At 39.6% G+C, this 17,385-nt stretch overlaps 3 protein-coding genes across 5 annotated transcripts; 2 read left to right on the top strand and 1 right to left on the bottom strand.

Annotated features, from left to right (window-relative positions):
* Positions 1 to 1,282: 1,282 nt before the first annotated feature.
* lsm14b (LSM family member 14B) lies at positions 1,283 to 4,145 on the top strand. The gene is made up of 8 exons (XM_030769963.1): positions 1,283 to 1,403; positions 1,738 to 1,901; positions 2,010 to 2,145; positions 2,351 to 2,539; positions 2,749 to 2,832; positions 2,988 to 3,154; positions 3,450 to 3,583; positions 3,983 to 4,145. The coding sequence occupies exons 1-8, from the start codon at positions 1,283 to 1,285 to the stop codon at positions 4,143 to 4,145; spliced, it is 1,158 nt and encodes a 385-aa protein (XP_030625823.1).
* Positions 4,146 to 4,937: 792 nt separating this feature from the next.
* LOC115807354 (proteasome subunit alpha type-7-A) lies at positions 4,938 to 7,443 on the bottom strand. Of its 2 annotated transcripts, none has more exons than XM_030768297.1 (7): positions 7,253 to 7,443; positions 7,022 to 7,032; positions 6,509 to 6,635; positions 5,900 to 6,022; positions 5,530 to 5,649; positions 5,200 to 5,262; positions 4,938 to 5,100 (listed from the first exon to the last, which is right to left on the bottom strand). In XM_030768297.1, the coding sequence occupies exons 1-7, from the start codon at positions 7,346 to 7,348 to the stop codon at positions 5,008 to 5,010; spliced, it is 633 nt and encodes a 210-aa protein (XP_030624157.1). In that variant the 5' UTR covers positions 7,349 to 7,443; the 3' UTR covers positions 4,938 to 5,007. The 2 variants fall into 2 exon arrangements, with proteins under 2 accessions (XP_030624157.1, XP_030624156.1); XM_030768296.1 differs by having other exon boundaries at positions 6,509 to 6,633; positions 6,906 to 7,032; positions 7,253 to 7,440.
* Positions 7,444 to 7,931: 488 nt separating this feature from the next.
* LOC115808179 (calcium-responsive transactivator-like) lies at positions 7,932 to 17,066 on the top strand. Of its 2 annotated transcripts, none has more exons than XM_030769470.1 (11): positions 7,932 to 8,000; positions 9,145 to 9,221; positions 9,331 to 9,415; positions 9,759 to 9,900; positions 10,534 to 10,734; positions 11,565 to 11,729; positions 14,378 to 14,479; positions 15,239 to 15,331; positions 16,463 to 16,582; positions 16,834 to 16,961; positions 17,040 to 17,066. In XM_030769470.1, exons 1-11 carry the CDS (start codon positions 7,932 to 7,934, stop codon positions 17,064 to 17,066), a joined length of 1,209 nt encoding a protein of 402 aa, XP_030625330.1. The 2 variants fall into 2 exon arrangements, with proteins under 2 accessions (XP_030625330.1, XP_030625329.1); XM_030769469.1 differs by having other exon boundaries at positions 9,759 to 9,906; positions 10,516 to 10,734.
* Positions 17,067 to 17,385: the final 319 nt, after the last annotated feature.

Genomic DNA, 17,385 nt, shown 5'->3' with positions numbered 1-17,385 from the left:
GAGTTATCCACCTGCAAAATTTACTGGTTCAAAAAATAATACTTCATTTTTGAATCGGGGTGAGAGGTAAAAATGAAACTTGCCGCCATAAATGTGTGACATAATTTGAATTTGATATGCCCGAAGTCACAAAACTGTGTGGCCACTGAAGCGAGACCGATCGCTTTTAGGGGTAAATTCGCCGTTTAAGCTTGCCGAACAGTAATAGAATTAACTGAAATGCCCTTACAATACGATTAATTTCGTTAATCTGCTGAATCTGCGTAAAAACAGATCACTTAGTAAAGAACTCTGCAAAGTCAGCTGGGTTCAATATTACAGTTTCATTTTGTATCATAGTAATGAGTTGTTTTCTTTGAATCTAGGTGAATTCGCAGTTATGAGATGTAATCCCAGTGCAACTATGCAATGAAATAAGAGAATAAAGATGTTGCTCATTTGAAATGTGAACATACCCATATCAGACTTTTATACATTAGCTGTTTATCATAAGCATTAGTTAGGGGAGGATGCGCATTTGAGCACGACACAACTAGCCTATAAAATGTTTTCAGTTTCTTTTTGTTTCAGTTTCGTCTTGTTCCTTAATTCTATAGAAATCTTGTTATCAGTATTATGTTTTGGGGGATGGGTGTTTGTTTTTGTCTTTTTTCACGATAACTACTCTTGGAATTCATAAAAAAAAAGCTATTTACGGCACAAAAATTCACTCTGTATAATAAGTGTGCCCCGCAACTTGAATTGCACAGTTTTGATTATTAAAGCTGTTTTGTTGAATCAGAGTGTTTGGCTCAGTCATGTTAATTTGCTTGACCTGTTTGGTCAAATGAAGAAAAAGCCCCCTAGGTGACGTTCATGCACCTGACAGACTTTGGCATCCATATTTGTCCACTCGTAGCCTACCATGTATTAAGTATTTCGGAAATTGTGACCACTACTTTGAAAAAGTTATATAAATAACTCGCATTATTTTAAAAAAAATTTTTTTAAAGACATTAAATGCGCTTCCTCAGCCTTGTCCCTACTATGTCCGTGCAGGCATGACTGAATGCGCCTCAGGTGTAGCACAAATGAAAGGGCGTGTTTTATTCAATCTGTCCGAATTCCTATAAATTCCTCTTAGTTCTTCTGACGAGTAGAGTATGTTTAGTCATCCCTTAAAGTGTTGGTAATGTGGTTGTTGTTAGAAAGCAACAGAGCGCATTAGAGTTAAGGAAATCTGCCGGCTGAACGTTTTTGTTCATTCCTAAAGACAGGACAGACTGCTTGGTGAGCTCCAAACATGAGCACCGGAACGCCATACATCGGCAGTAGAATCAGCCTTATATCAAAAGCTCAGATTCGATATGAGGGAATCTTGTACACCATTGACACGGTCAATTCGACTGTAGCGCTCGCAAAAGGTAAACTAGCTAAGTAGCTTAACTAGGATTTTGAACATCCAGTTTCCTTTTCCCCCTCCTGAGTAGTTATTTTAGTGTTTGTTTTGTATGTGACCAATGTTTGTGCGGTTAATCATTGCTAAAATTCCGGAGCTCTATTGGTAAACACATGAGATCAAGCTGTCTTGTAGACTTGTTTACAATGCGGTTGCTGTCTTCTAGACTAATTTAAAGGATGGTTTCACCATGGCTCTTCTCCTGTACTTGTTATAGAATATTGCAGTACACAATAATGCCATGAACCAGTGATGCTTCATATTCTTGTTTATGTGATGGCAGTGTTACTTTTGTACAGTGAGGTCCTTTGGAACAGAGGGCCGTCCCACAGACAGGCCCGTGCCACCCAGAGATGAGATTTATGAATACATCATATTCAGAGGAAGTGACATCAAAGATATCACAGTGTGTGAGCCGCCAAAGATGCACCACAGCTTGCCTCATGATCCTGCCATTGTACAGGTATAGCTTTTCAGATAAACAAAGTGAATGTTTAAATGGCCTTTCTCCACTTTGAAGTGCAAATGGAACCAGGAATCCTACTCATGGGGTATTTATATCTCTCTTTAGTCATCTGTGGACACTTCATCTGCGTCCTATCCTCCACAGGCAGGCTATAGTCCTTACAGAAGTATGATGCCATCGTACAGCCAGTTGGCTGCCAGTTCACTGCTAAACCAACAATATGCTGCTGCATTAGGCCTAGGTGTGTGATCAGTTTTAAACACTCACTCACTCACTCACTCACTATCTAAGCCGCTTATCCTGATTAGGGTCGCGGGGGGTGCTGGAGCCTATCCCAGCGCTCATACAATACAATGCCACTAAAAGAGATGAAGTTTGACACATGTAAATTTAACAGCCCCCTGGCTCCCCTGTAGTTGATGGAACTTGTTTAATTGTGTTTACAGGGGCCGGTCTTCATGGTCTTCCCTTGAGAAGAGGGCCCATGGTGGAGCAGGCTGTCCAGACAGCCCCTGCAGACAAATCAGCCCAGAAGAAAGCTTTGCCTGGGGCCCAGCCACAGGGCCGTGATTTGGGAAGACCCCAACGAGGGGCAAGGGGTAGCCCTCAGGCCCAGAGGACCTCTGGCCTGAACAGTGAGTTTTTTACTGCACAAGTCCATGGGCAAATTAAATGTCCCGTAGTAGAAGCCCACTTTTTTTTTTTCCCCAGCTTTGTTCATTCAAGGTTGTGTTAACTAACCATGGATTAAATATTTCTCTACTGTATGTCTGATGCTGACATTAAAAATGGAGATACAGATTCCTGTGTTGGCCTTGGAACTGGTGATTTTCTGTTTTTACAGATGTGTCTGCTGCACAGCATGGTTTGATACCGGGACAAAATCAAGGCAGTGATGAGAACAGACCACCCCAGAGAAGGAGACAAGGTTTCTGTTTCAACAGTAGTTTTTAAACCCTGCTCAAACTAGGATTCTTCTCTCATCCCAGTGTTACTCTGCCATCTTGTAATTGAGCAATAGTCATTCTCTAAATTATTTAACTTTTTTTTTTTTTTTTTTCCCCCCCTCCTCGATGTTCGCAGGCACACGCCGGCCTAGGAAACGTGGCAGAGGTCAAATCCTAGTTGGGAATTCCAGGCCTACCACTCTTCAGTTTGAATCTGATTTTGACTTTGAAACGGCAAATGCACAGTTCAATAAGGAAGACCTGGAAAAGGAGATCCAGGACAAGTTGAATGTCAAAGGTTTTGTCCTACAATGTGGAATCAGACTTTTTTTTGTTGTTTTTTTGTTTTAATAAACATCAAGGAGACTGAAGTCCTGTCCTCTACCTGTTTTGAATTTGGCCTAAACCTTTTGGTTAATATATTAGCAATGCTGAAGGTAAAGGTTGGTGTATTGGTTGGCATAGGTCATAGATCACACTTTGTATATGGCCAAAATACTGCAGTAGAAAGCCTGTCACTCATGCTTAAATGAATCTCTTGTCTTTCACACTGTCAGAAGCTGACGATGATGCAGAGGAGGATAAGAATGAGGAGAAGGAAAAGGAGAAAGCTGAGCCTGGTGTAGATGCTCAGGAGAGCAAAGAGACTGTAGAAAATCTTCTTGGACCTAAGTGCTTCTATAACAAAGCAAAATGTTTCTTTGATAACATCTCCTCAGAGCTCAAATCAAGGTAAAATTCCATTTGTCTGTTGACTGGAGAAAGGCAAGATCATCAGAATGTGTTCATTGTAAGCATCACTACCCTCCTGTAAGGAATGATTTAACTTCAGCACTCTGCAGAGGCTTCTGCTTCATTCTTGTCACTATCCTTGTGAATCGGAGGGCACAGATGGTTTTGATGGTGTTGCTGCCTTTTTGAGTTCATCTATGCATTTCTACACTTTGATCAGTGTAAATGAAGGACAGGAGAGCATAACTCCACCCTCCCCTTTTTTTTTTTTTTAAACAGAATTTGAATGGATGAAGATGTGTATTCCAGATAGGCATGTATTTGCCCTGTAGAATTTAGTGGAACGTCCAACATGAGTGATGGCTATCTGAGTCTGCTTTTACCTGCCTTTTTCACTAGACGCACAACATGGGCAGAAGAGAGAAAGTTGAATGTGGAAACGTTTGGGGTTCCTGGACGGTACTTGAGGGGCCGAGCCTTCCGTGGGGGTTACAGAGGACGCAGAGGAGGGGGAGCCGTGCCGCGTTTTCCTCCACAGAGAGTGGGAAGTGGAAGACTGTGATTATGGGTGAGTTTGCATGGATGGAGGAGAGTAGAAAATAATCCAGGGATTGGGAGGAGTTTGTGTTATGAAATCTAAGGACGCCTTGGTTTTAGAAATAATGTTGCTAATGTGTCTCCCCCCCCCCCCCCCTTCTCTCCTTAGATCTTCAAAATAGTTTACAAGTTTGAATAGCCACAAAGTGGTCCTGTGAATACTTTCTTTCCTATTATTTTCACAAAGAACTATTTTTGTATGGCTTAATTTTGCTTTTCCATCATTGGGATTTCTCCCTGTTTTGAAGGATGTGTAATTTCCCTTCATTTCTAAATGTGCCTTGTAGGGAAGTAAATGGTATTCAGAGTTTGTGTAATTGTCCACTTTTTTCCTTTTTTATGTTTAAACAAATTTCTATTTTTGTTTAACTTGAACCAATTTAAATGTAACAAGTGAGATTTGCTTCCTTGACTATGTGGCATGTTTGTTAATGGTGAAATTGTGAAGTCACTCTTATTTGTACAAATACTTTACACTATTAATACTACTAGAACTATATTAAGTCTGACAATGTCAGCCTAAAAATTGATCCCAATTCATTTGTTTGTAGAACCTTTTTTCTTTGCCCTGAGTTTGGAGACAGGGGGATTTGTAATAACATGTCCATTGTTAATAAAACATGGGAAATGGCTGATGTACTTTGAGTATGGTGTGATTATTATTGTGCTGCATAAACTGATAACCAGTCATCTATATGCGGAGGCAATCCTGTAAGAATAAAAACAGTTTTGCTTCAGTAAATTTTTTTTTTTCTTTATTTGTTCTATATGGGAAGATGAGCACTCTGACTTGTATTTCTGGATCACATCACAGGATTATCCCGTATCTATGTTGTTGTGGACTTCTTCTTTTTCTCCGCCTCCTCTTTTTCTTTTTCAATTTCTGAGACAAGCTGTTCTATCTCTTCAGGGTCCAGAATCTAATGGCAAATTTGGAGGGAAAATTGTTAGTGCTGAATGAACAGGAGCAGTAGCAGAAGTTGTAGGTTTCCATCAGACAGAGTAATATTTAAACTGACCTTCATTGGCTCATTACGCTTCATAACGGCCAGCTCAATGTTCTTTCCTCCAGACTGCACCACCTGAGAGTTACCAAGAACTTTGAGTGAACATTTCACAAGACTGCTTATGACAACAGTGAGCGTACTCTGATTTTTCTCCTTTTCAGCACCACAGGATCTTCAAATGATCATGGCATATTTTACCTTCAGGCTTCGTGTCAAGCCAAAGGAAACTTGTCAATGTAAACTTTAAGAACCAGTAACATGGAACAATATGTATATAGCCAAACATGACACATGAGAGGAAGTGTGTATACTTTGCTTGTAGAATTCAAAACCTTAATCTACCTCAAGAAGAGCCCTGACAGCGAGCTTAATGGTTGCCTCATCGGACTCCATGTCCACTTCCTTGTAGTTTTTCTCCAGGAATTCCCGCACTGTTTTAGCAGATCTCCCAATGGCATTGGCCTGTAGAGATAAAGCACCGTGGTGATCACTTGTCATAATTCAAAAATAAATGAAAAATCTTTCCATTTCATAATGAAAGATTTTTCCCCACTAGTTTTACAGTGATAACTGGGACAACATTAAGGAAAAATATGAAAGCAGGCCACAAATGACACACCTCTACAAGTTACTCTACCATAATTTAAATTTAGCAAGCACCTGATTATAAGTAAAAGCAAAATGAATGAGATAAATGAACATAGGTCTGTACCTTCCATGCATGATATGTTCCAGAGGGATCTGTCTGGTAGAGTTGGGCAGTACCGTCGAAGTCAAAGCCAACTATGAGAGAGGAGATCCCAAATGGTCTCCGTCCATTGCTCTGGGTGTAACGCTGGAGAAAAACACAGTGAGGTACATAGTAAGGACAGAGTGTTCAACACTGACATGTGCAAATTCTAATTCCAAATTATAAGGAACTGCATAGACTAAGGCCGGTGTTATACAGAGCAATATTCAAACAACTCTGGTTGCCGCAAATAGTTGCGCACAAGGTCTTTCCTCAAGGTGCAATTACTGCCTTTACCTAAAGCAAATTCTACTTTTGAAATAGGTCACATCTGACCAACTTTTTTCTCAGGTAATACAGGGATGAAAAAAGTGTATTGTCATAATTTCTGTGATGGCAAGAGGCTGAATATTTATTTGTGTCTGCATTTACAGCTGAGTTAGAGAAAGCAAACTGAATTCATTATGAGTGTAAGTCAATAAAAGAGAACAGATGGTTTAATCGCATCTGTTTACATTAAGAGCATAAGATTACAATTTTAGTCTGACTAATATCAGATTGTCGTAAATCAGATATTCTAGACGATTTCACCTGTTTCATGTTCGATATGAATCGTGTGATGTATTCCACAGTAGGGGGATCCTCCACTGTCAGTCTGTGACTTTGACACTCCACTCTTGCCCTGTTGACAACAATCCTTGCATCTGCTGTCAACCCTGAAGATCAGAAACACAAAAACATTTTGTATTTTGTAGTAAATTTTGATACACTTTTGCATCTAATAAAAAATATGTAGATTCAACTGAGAACGGAAAAACGGGAAGAAATTCGAAAATCAGCATGTGATGTGAACTCAAAGATCAGAGTTTTTGGCGTTGGCCTAAGTCACTCCCATATAAAGCTGGGAAAGCATGAGAGCCTTGCCGTAGAACAAAGCGATGGACAAAGCAGGAAGAGAGGGTAGAAACTGAGAATAGTTCAAATAAACCTGCAAACGCCATGAAAACATGTTCGTCCAAAGAGCAGATTTTGCGCACTGTTCTGTCATCTTGAAGCATGGCAACCGATTTCTTCTCCACTCCGAGGACAACCACGTTCTTTCCTCTGACTCCAACCTTCATACGGACATCAAAGAAGCGTTCATAGTGTACATTCACAAATCATTATCAGCGCTGACCGCGCATAACCACAGTTAAGGACTTTAAATAAGACTACCAAATCGTTTCCAAGTCTAATAAAGCGTGATCATAGAGCAACTTTCGAGAAAGGCTGAATTAAGTCGTCCATTACTGAATTTGCAGTGTCACAGGTAAAAACATTGTTTTACTAACTCACCGCCGTTGAACCCTTTTTGACTGCTTCTTGCGCATATTCAACCTGAAATAAGTGACCGTCAGGTGAGAACACAGTAATGGCCCGATCGTAACTCATTGTTTGACTGAGACGAAATCTATGTTGAGACTTTTTGCTCAGAGTCTGTTACCGACTTCAAAAAGTAAAACTGAAAGTAATCTGAATGAAACAGCATAATCTCTGGAGAGCGCCTCCACTTGAATTGAAAGGGTAGCTACCGCCTCTGATTGATTGCGTTCATGCTGACAGCAATTTGCAGACTTCTACGTTGGTGAATTGGCGTAGTCGTTGTTGTGAATCCACGAACACCCTCGTTATAGGGAAGAAAGTAATGGTCCGCCAGAGCTGAGTGGATTATACCAAAATTCATAAACAGGTATTCCGTATATCTCCTTCCAGATCAATTGTTTGATATACATGCAAGATATGAATAATACGTCTAAGTCTTTGGAACAAAGACAACACCAGCTTGGTGTTCACACTAACTATGGTGATCATCATTTTTTTATGAACGTTTAAATCTTAAATTTGGGACATTCCGAGGTTGCAACACCCCTGTTTTACGTGGGAATGAAAAACCTTGGCATGTAATAGGAGGCTGAAAGCCAGATAGATAATAAATATTAGAATAAAAGCATTCTTATATTTTTAGATAAAAAAAATGTCAGTCGCATTTTCGTCAGTTCGCCCGAGAGGGAAAGGAGAGGTTACCCAACAAACGATACAAAAGGTATTCGTTTCCTTTCTTGATCGAGAATGCGTGCGTTGAATAAGATTCTTATTCTTGGTGATGTGAAAGCGCAGTCGCTGAGCTTGTGTCAATGGTGGGAAAGTAAGCGAGGAGATACCAGCCTCTGAGATGGCAACTGGTTCAGTATAAGCCAAAACAAAGAAGGCAAAACGTGTCTGTAGTCTTATGTGCACCATCCTATTTGATTTTTTAAATTTTATTTTCTCGGAGTTCGTTATTTCTTTGTTTAAGAACAATTGCATGTAACAATAACGGTGTATATATAGAGAGAGATTTTTTTCTTTCATGGTAGTTGCATGTTTACGTTATTACTATTGCTATCATTGGTGTGATATTGGAAGCTACTTTATTCCCTGTACTTAGTGATAACAACTGGCGTAACCAATTTTATTCATTGTTATGCATCATAAGTCAAAATTTGTCTTTAGTGTTAGGGAAATATATTTTAGACTATTAAAAATCGTAAATAAAATAACAAATATAGGCTACGGTCAATTCTGTACAGTGGTCTCCGAGCAGAGCTTGGGAATGTGTAAGAGGTTACCTAAATTGGTACTGAAGACACTTGGGTTATCATGGCAGCTGCTTTTCATTCTCAAGAGAGAAAGATGGATCACTTACTGATACAAGCTGACATTAGTATGATAAAAAAAAACAGTGTGGTGTGAACAGTTCAAACTGTTGCAATGAATGTGCAGTTTGATTATCCCAGTTCCGTTTTTGTGGTTGGCATTTGGCAATCGTTCTGCCTATACAATTATCTTTGCCATCTTGTTCCTAATTCGCTGTCATAACTCTTGTTGTTGCCAGTGTTGTTTTTGAACAATACGGTAATGCACGAGAATGGCAGCTCGACCGGAAGGGGAGACGCACCAAACTTATTCTCCTGCTTGTGCTGTCTCAGAAAAAAAAGAGAGAAAAAAGAATAGAAAAATGACCTATTTAGTTGTTCAGTGCAAGATAACTCACATGGTTTCCACGAGTCTAAAATTTAGGACATCTGTTTTCTCCACATACTGTATTTTTAGGCTTTTTGCTAAGACCTATTTAATTTGCATCACTTTAGCGTGGGGATTAATAACCAGAGTCATTTATGGTGACATTGATTTTTCTCTCCTGTGAGATGCTGGATGAGAACAACCACCTGATACAGTGTATCATGGACTATCAAAGCAAAGGAAAGACGGCGGAATGTACACAGTACGTACGAAATAACGGACAAAAGATCATTTTCCGTTTTCATGAAGTGCATTCTGAAGTATTTTATGTGTCTAAGTGTGTGCTATTTGCTGCAATGCTTTTTTCACAGGTATCAACAGATATTGCACAGAAACTTGGTCTACTTGGCGACTATAGCGGACTCTAATCAAAACATGCAATCTCTCTTACCTGCGGTATGTTTTTTATGAAGTGGTGTTTACATAATACAACAGAGCCCCCTGTTGGTTCTTTCTTTCTTTCTTTCTTTCTTTCTTTCTTTCTTTCTTTCTTTCTTTCTTTCTTTCTTTCTTTCTCTCTATCCGTCTCATACACATTTACATTATTTGTTATCTATCATTTCATCTGTTGTCATTTGTCATCATATGACAAGATTAGATCATACTACACTGGGCCAAACTGTATTTTAATTAATGTAATTGTATTTTAGAAATTTATTTACTACAGGTTGAAACACACGAAAAACCAATTAACTGTATATAACATATAATTTTTAAAATATTTTTTTTCTATTTCTAGCCTCCTAATTCAAGTATGAATATGGGTGGAGGAGGAGGAATTGCACAGAGTGGCGGAGGGCAGTCCCTCCATTCTCAGAGTAACTTAAACGACAGCATGACCTCTGGCCTGCCACCTACCTCACTTATGCAGAGTCAAATGAGTAATGGTGAGGTCCTTGCTGACTGAGTATGTGTCTGTATGTCTGCCTGTAACCCCTTCCACACAGAGAGCTTTGATAAAGTTTTGTCAGTACTACATTTATTTTTCCTCTGACAATGTTTTCACAGGCGAATGACAAGTGGTTACTTGGCTAACATTGTAACATTGTAAATTCTTTATTCACAAGCAGTAACATACATTGTAAAACAGAGTACAATATGCACAGACGTGGTATCAGATACCGTGTCTGATGGGGAACCGGGTTGCTGGATTTCAAGTGCCTCTTAATTGTTTTTCTCTGTATGAAAGGGTTCTGTGTTTTCAGTCTGTCTGTCTAACTGTCTCTTTCGCTTCTGCTTAGCCATTTCAGTCTTGCTTCTCCTCACTGTCTACTTGTCCTATTTTTTCCATCCATCTTTAAATCTGTCTGTTCCTTTCTGTCGTTCTTTTCCCTTAATGAATGTATTTCTTCATTTTGCCAATTACTTTTATGTCCCCAATCCTTTCTTTCTTTTCAGTCTGTTTTTTTCTTTGTGATGTACTGATGAACTGAATGTGTGGCGTACGTACACTCCCCATGCCTGACTGTTAGCTGATTGTGAGTGTGTGTTATCAGGCCCCAGCCACGCCCCAGGTCATGCCCCTAACCACGCCCCCATGCAGCAGCAGCAGTCTGGGCAGACGCCGGTACCCTCCACGTCCATGAGTATGCCTGCTAGCAGCCATGGCACTGGGCCTGGGTACAGTCACTCTGTGCCCTCTTCACAGGGTATGCCACAGGGTGGCTACACATCCTCAGCATCTCGTGCCAACCTCAACATGCAACCCAATCAAGGTGAGCCAGGCCAATGGAAATGGGCCCCATATTAGGAGAGGAGACAGGAAATGGAGTTTTCACATGCCCAGAGGATAATATGACAGAAGTAAAAGAGTGAGAGAATGACAGGACAGTTGAGTGGTGTGTCTGAGTCTAACTTGAAGGTGTCATTAGGTTACAAAACTTAACCTGGTTGTATGGAAGAAGATTAGGTAGGTGGGATAGGAAGGTATGCTAACTGTTCACTTCAGATTGCTTGGATATTTAACATGAATATCAGTTAATTGCTTGTTTCCAGATTGAGCAGTTTCAAGAGTCATTAGATATCATTTCCAGTCCACTGTCCTTGATCAAAAGAGATACAAGATCAGAAGAGATCCAAACACATTCAGTTCATCAAATTGGGAGTCCTTTTTTTCCACTTTTTTGGACTCAAATTATGTGGCCACTTTTTAAAAAAAAAAAAAAAAAAAAGGGTTCCCTGGAGCTTTAGAACTTTCTGACATGCTGCCCTTCTGCCCTCAGCTGCCGCTATCAACTTATCTTTGTCCAAGCTCTTACCCCATCCCCGGTTTCTTTTTGGGTTTTTTTGTGTTTACAGTGACTGCCTCCTCACCCTCTTCAGCTTTTGTAATATCAGCTGTTAGCTTTGTTTTCCCCTGATTGCCACTACTCTTGAACTGAATGGTTTTCTTTCTTACTTCTTCTTCTTCTTCTTCTTCTTCTTTTTTTCTTTTACCTTGCTTCCTTTATGAAATGATTCTATGCTACTGATATGTTATTGATGTCTGAGTGTGTTTGTTGAAACTTGTTTGGTGTCCCTATTCCCACTAAATCTTCCCTTCCAGTCTCAATGATGCACCAGCAAGGTGCCAACCCTCACTTCTCCTCAGCTCAAGGTGGAGGCCAGCACTACCAGGGACAACAATCCATGGGCATGCTGGGACAGAGTGGCCAAGGCAACAACATGATGTCACAGAGGCCCATTGGGAGTTACCGGTCCTCGCAACAGGGTAAGTGATGGGTCTTTCCTAAACACGTTCTATAGTTTTGGTTTCAGGAGCATAGGAATTGAAGGAGAGGATATTCTGCGACCCTCAAAAAAGTAGCCACTAGGAGCCCCAGATTCAAATGAACTCCAACAGTGAAGTGGTCCGTTCTCAAACATCCCATGTAAAGTTCTGTAGTTCTCTTTTATGATATGTGTTATAACACCTCTCCTTCATTTTATTCTCCTGGGCTTTGGTTTGTGCACAGAGCTTAGAGGACAAAGAAGGGCCAATATCAGCAAGGAATGCTACTGAACATGATGCTAGGTTTGGTTTGGCCATTAGCTGGACTCCAGATGTGCTGGTGGATTTGCTAGGATTTGGTCTAGTTGATGAGTAGAACTATGGGAGTGTGCTGTTTTTTTTTTTTGTTTTGTCTTTGTTTTGTTTTGTTTTTATTTTTTAGCACAGTTGTGTCTGTCTACATTGTGAAAATAAAAGCTGGGTCATCTTAACTATAAGGAAATATACTTTGCATCTGTTTGAAAAAAAAAAGTCAGTTCAATTTTTGATCTTAGATACACCTGACTTTTTATCTTTATGATATCTGTACTGTTTAAACATTAACTCAAATCCAAGTCAAATCTGACATTGACTCTGAAAATTGAAGTCAAGTAGAGCTACCCTGCAGATTTGTGTACACTGGCTTCATATCAAATGAAACATGTTTTTTGGGAAGAAGGTCTAGTTGTAAACCTAATCCTGATCTTAATCTGTTTCTTGCCTCATCCTTAATCCACTCACAAACCTATATGCCTTTAGGGCAGAGCTGTCTTCAGAACAACTCTCACTTCATTATATCAGTGTTCTGGATTTGTGAAATATGGTCTTATGTAATTGGATTGGCAGAGCTTCAGACTAGTCAGACAGCAGTTATGCCAGATGTTCCTGATTTACAGGACTACATGATTCAGTCCACGTGTACAGTTAAAAAGGTGTAACAGACCTGCTTAGACAGTGGTTAAGAGTGGATGAGCCAGACAGTCATGTGACTGGCGGTGAGGGCTTTAATGGGTTGGAGGCATTGTTAGAGTGCTGAGATTTATCTGCTGTCACTACCAGTCTCAGTTGTCATACATCTCAGAAATGGTGCTGCATCAGCACATAGCTAAAAATAGACCTCTATTTTGGCCTGTGGTGCTCCGTCAGGGTCTGACAGAGAGATGCTTGGACAGGTGATCATGGGCATGTTAAAGGAAGATTTTGGTCATTCTGTCTCTAGAAATTTACAGTTGGTATCAGGCTCTCAGGTGTGACTGAGTGTGTTTCCATGGCATGGTTTGATGTTTGGCTTTGTAGACAGCTCACACTTTTGGGTTGAATGATGTTGTGAAGCATGTTGATAATAAATGCCACTTTAAAATCACATGTACATAATAGAGCTGTGAGAGGCTTTGAAAGTAAGAACTTTTTTGAGCTGTGTCTGGAAGTCTCATACTGAAACCTCACAAAGCTGGAGTGCTGTCATGGTTGGATAATGGCAGGTTGTTAAACAGAAGAGCACATGCAAAGCTTTTTCTAAGAACCTTTTTATGTGTTCTTAAATGAGTTCAGTTATATAAATAGTAATATTTTTGGGTCAGCACACCAGCTGTGGAATTTGGAACAACTGGAAACCTAGGGACATAGTGCTTATGCAGTTTGATGTATGCTTTGGAAATTCACAGTTTCCAGTTTGAAGTAAAGGGAAAATGAGAGATAGCTGATTGACATTGAGACTTGTTTTTCTTTTCTTTTCTCTTTTTTTGGAGGAGGGCTGTTTTGTTTTTGTGACGGATAAACTATTCAGGGTTGGCATTAATCCTGAATTTTTTTTAACATCCTTAGTGATTTGAAGAGAAGTAGTGATATCTGAAGTTTCTGCACACCACTACTAGAGCAGACAAACAAACAAACTACTTGAGCAAATAGACAACCAAGTCTGCTCTTTTTTTTCTGGAAACCCTCCTGTGGATTACTGCTTCCTTAAATATACTCAGCATCTTACCTCTCATTTCACTTCCATGAATCTTTTATTTTGGTGAGACGCGATAAACTCTTCTGATCAAATTTACAACCTATTCGTTTTTTTTTTAAACTATGACACTATTCAAAAATAAAAGATCATTTTATCCATTCTGTATGTAATCACATCATTGACCTCGTCGTTTCCTCACGGAAACATGACTCACTTTTTACTCATACATAAACAGACCTTTTTGAAAGTCATAGTTTTGTACTTGTTACTCTGAGACAAATATATTGATGAGTTACAGATATGTTTACAACACATAAATTAAATACCAAGACAGTTTTTTTTTAAATAGAAAGACACATTTCAATTTCTCGTCAGTCTTCAAAAAACGCTGAACTTGTACTTAAATGCTCAACATCATGCTTTGGACCCTGAAATTTGAGATCAAACTTAATGCTACAGAGGGATTCCAACACCACTGTAATCCTTAGATTGACGCCACCTAAATTTTACTCACTCCTCCAGAAACACTTTAAGCCATGCTCAAATGAAGGGACCAATCAGAGCAGGCAATTGCTGAAGAAATCAATTAGAGTGAGGCTCTAAGCAGTTGGAGAAATCAGCTGATTAACTTACCCTGGTGTGGCCTGTGTTTCAGGATCTGGCCCGCAGTACATGGGACAAGACGAATTCTACGGGGAGCAGTATGGACACAATCAGAGCTCCAGCGAGCCCATAAACCAGCAGTATTACCCTGATGGTAATAACATGGAAATGTATCCCTTGCGAACATACACACCTACACTCATCCATATTGTGGAACAGTCTCTGCCCCCAACTACACCTCATCCCTCAGCTGAATATTTGTTTCATCACCAACTCCAGCATTGACTCTGTCTTCACTTCTTCACATTTTTCTTCGCAGTCTTCATTTTTTCATCTTAATGTCAGTCTTCTCCCAAGGCTCTGATGTTTTATTCTTTTTTGTTTACTGAGATTGGTTTCAAAGCAGTCTCCCCCTCGTTATGTCATTTTTGATACTTTTTTGGTGTGCCGAAATTTCAGATCTGGCTTTCCTTTATGTTTCTTTTATCTGCTTTGGAATGGAACTTAGAAGTAGAGAGATTGTCTCGAAGATTGAAGTTTTTTGTGTTCGTGTTGTGGAAGAGACATTGATGTCTTTGACTGGGGATGAAGTTGTCTTTGTGTTAGTGGTCTTGCTATAGACTGATGGTGATTTATTAGTATCTTCTATACTTTGTCAGAGAACGAGTGATAAGACTGCGCTTTAAAGGAGGACAGTTTCTGTGTTTAAAAACTCACTGTTGCTAATACAAATGACTGAATAGGATAGGGCTCAGGACTTTGTGAAAATTGATATGGCTCCTATTTTCGCAAGAGCTAATGAAAATGGTGCGTTTTAATTGCCTGCACAGTCTGACAAAACAGCATCCAGCCCTGCAAGAGCAATGTCCTAGCACGGGCACAGTGCCTGAGTCAGTTTTTACGCCTCCTACAGGTCATGGAGAGTATTCCTACCAACAGCCCTCTTATGCCGATCAGGGTTATGACAGGTCGTTCGATGAATCTTCACAACACTACTATGAAGGCGGTAGGTTCCTTAAAATACACCCTATTTATTCTTTACTTAAATACGCTGTATTTCATACTGACAGTGTAACAAATCTGGTGTTTCTCACAGGTGTACATTTAAATTTGTAAATTATTAAATTTATAAATTTGACTCAAACGCCCATAATAGCATATTACCTCTAAGTTGCACAGATATATATATATATATATATATATGTGTGTGTGTGTGTGTGTGTGTGTGTGTGTGTGTGTTTGTGTGTGTGTGAGTGAATGTGAGTGCTATGTCTTATTAGCTTTATGACTGGCTAATAACACCCTTAATTTCAGTGTTACACCTATAGTAAACGCAGTGTGGCGTACACTACATACAGGAATGAAACAAATTGCAATGATTTCTGCAAACACACTTTTGTGGTCAAGTTTAACATTAAGTGTGAATTAATGGGTTCATTCCATTTAAGCCCAAATCTTTTGTAGCAGCTTTTTGAAAGAACAGAATTAATAACCCATATATATATATATATGTATATATATATATATATATATTGGATATGTAGCACTATTCTTGCGCTTATGCAGCCTGTCAGACATTTGGGGAGACCTAGCTATTTGTTAATAAGAACAACCTTAACCTCTCCTCACAACTACAGACCGACATGTTTCAGTAGAAAGCCCTTTAGATTTTGCCATTACTCTTTGTAAAAACTGCAAAACTGAAGGAATAGCTGACAAAAATACTATTTAGGTAAAAATTTTATACTCTTGTTGTGAATTCAGTGGCTACATTTCAGGTGTTTAAACCACCTTCAGGGCAAAAGGCTTTCAATAGGTGCTTTTAACTATAGTTTGGGAAAAGAAAACTGACAAAACATTATTTTGGCATTATTTACATTAAACTACACTTCATACCAAGGAAGATACTTTGATGAACATGAGTGCTGCATAAACACATTCAAAGTATTAGTATAGCAGCATTATGCTATCGAAACCTTTGCAGGCATGTTTTCCATACATTATTGGAAAGTAACAGAGAAAATTGTATGTTACTTGGAAAACTCTTAGAAAGGTGTTCCCAAACTTTTGACAGGCAGTTTATTACAGTCTTTATTGTCTATGCAATTGAATACATTAACCACACTTGTTCCTATAGGAAATTCCCAATATAGCCAGCAGCAGGCTCAGTATCAGCAGGGCTCCGGCCAACAGCAAGCCTTCAGTCAACAACAGTACCCTTCACAACAGGGTTACAGTGGACAGCCTCAGGGCTATGGTGAAGACCTACACACACACACACACACACAAACACACACACACACACACACACACACACACATGCTACTTGTTTCTTCAACATTTATTTTTTGTAGCATTTTAATGGTTTAAATATGTATTCAAACAGTAGTCATCAAATAGGCTGCATACGTAAGGTGTTGTTTGTACTTACATCTCTACATACAATATCATAACCTTGTCAGCAGGGGAAACTTGGTCATTTTAAGTCTGCTGCTCATCCCATTTCAGGACCAGGTCAGGGGGCTTCCTCCCAGTACTCCCAGTATCAGCAGGGTCAGGGTCAACAGTACTCCTCATACCGATCATCCCAGTCTGGCCCAGGTGCCCAGTCACAGAGACCTTATGCTTATGAGCAGGTAGGTGCCATCAGGGCTGCTCCCAAATATCATTCATTTTAGAAATCTGACTGATTTGACTGTTTTCTCTCTTCTCAGGGACAGTATGGGAACTACCAGCAATAAGGTCCCATGACCTCTGAAAATACATAGACAACATGGACAAAGACACGGTTTGTCTTTATTCCTCAGTGTTTCTCCTTTTTACTGAGTGAGGAGAAGCTGATAAGTCTGGGTGACTATTCACATGTAATTAATTTTCAGGACATTTTTTGTTTCGTCCGTGGTTGTTTTCATCTACCTCCCTCCGTCTTTTGTCTTGCAGGAGTTGAACAAACAAACCAAGTGTTGTCCTCTCTGTTTAGGATTACAGTTCAGGTATGCCAGTAATGTTAACACAGCGCAGGAAATCAACAGAAATCAACTGAGCATCTGTTTCATGTTC

The sequence above is a fragment of the Chanos chanos genome, chromosome 3 (assembly GCF_902362185.1).
Source record: "Chanos chanos chromosome 3, fChaCha1.1, whole genome shotgun sequence".
Lineage (NCBI taxonomy): Eukaryota > Metazoa > Chordata > Actinopteri > Gonorynchiformes > Chanidae > Chanos > Chanos chanos.
The sequence above is the reverse complement of the archived record's forward strand: the minus strand, read 5'-3'. Positions and strand labels throughout refer to the sequence as shown.

Bases quoted from the DNA above. Each gene is read 5' to 3' on its own strand.
- LOC115808179 (XM_030769469.1), top strand. From the start codon at position 7,932: ATGTCAGTCGCATTTTCGTCAGTTCGCCCGAGAGGGAAAGGAGAGGTT. The intron at 9,907-10,515 runs GTGAGGTCCTTG...GTGTGTTATCAG, and splicing joins GCAGAGTCAAATGAGTAATG to GCCCCAGCCACGCCCCAGGT. The intron at 16,583-16,833 runs GTGAAGACCTAC...ATCCCATTTCAG, and splicing joins TGGACAGCCTCAGGGCTATG to GACCAGGTCAGGGGGCTTCC.
- LOC115807354 (XM_030768296.1), bottom strand. From the start codon at position 7,348: ATGAGTTACGATCGGGCCATTACTGTGTTCTCACCTGACGGTCACTTA. The intron at 7,033-7,252 runs GTGAGTTAGTAA...GTCCGTATGAAG, and splicing joins TCAAAAAGGGTTCAACGGCG to GTTGGAGTCAGAGGAAAGAA. The intron at 6,023-6,508 runs GTGAAATCGTCT...GTTTTTCTCCAG, and splicing joins TCATATCGAACATGAAACAG to CGTTACACCCAGAGCAATGG.
- lsm14b (XM_030769963.1), top strand. From the start codon at position 1,283: ATGAGCACCGGAACGCCATACATCGGCAGTAGAATCAGCCTTATATCA. The intron at 1,902-2,009 runs GTATAGCTTTTC...ATCTCTCTTTAG, and splicing joins ATGATCCTGCCATTGTACAG to TCATCTGTGGACACTTCATC. The intron at 2,540-2,748 runs GTGAGTTTTTTA...CTGTTTTTACAG, and splicing joins GAGGACCTCTGGCCTGAACA to ATGTGTCTGCTGCACAGCAT.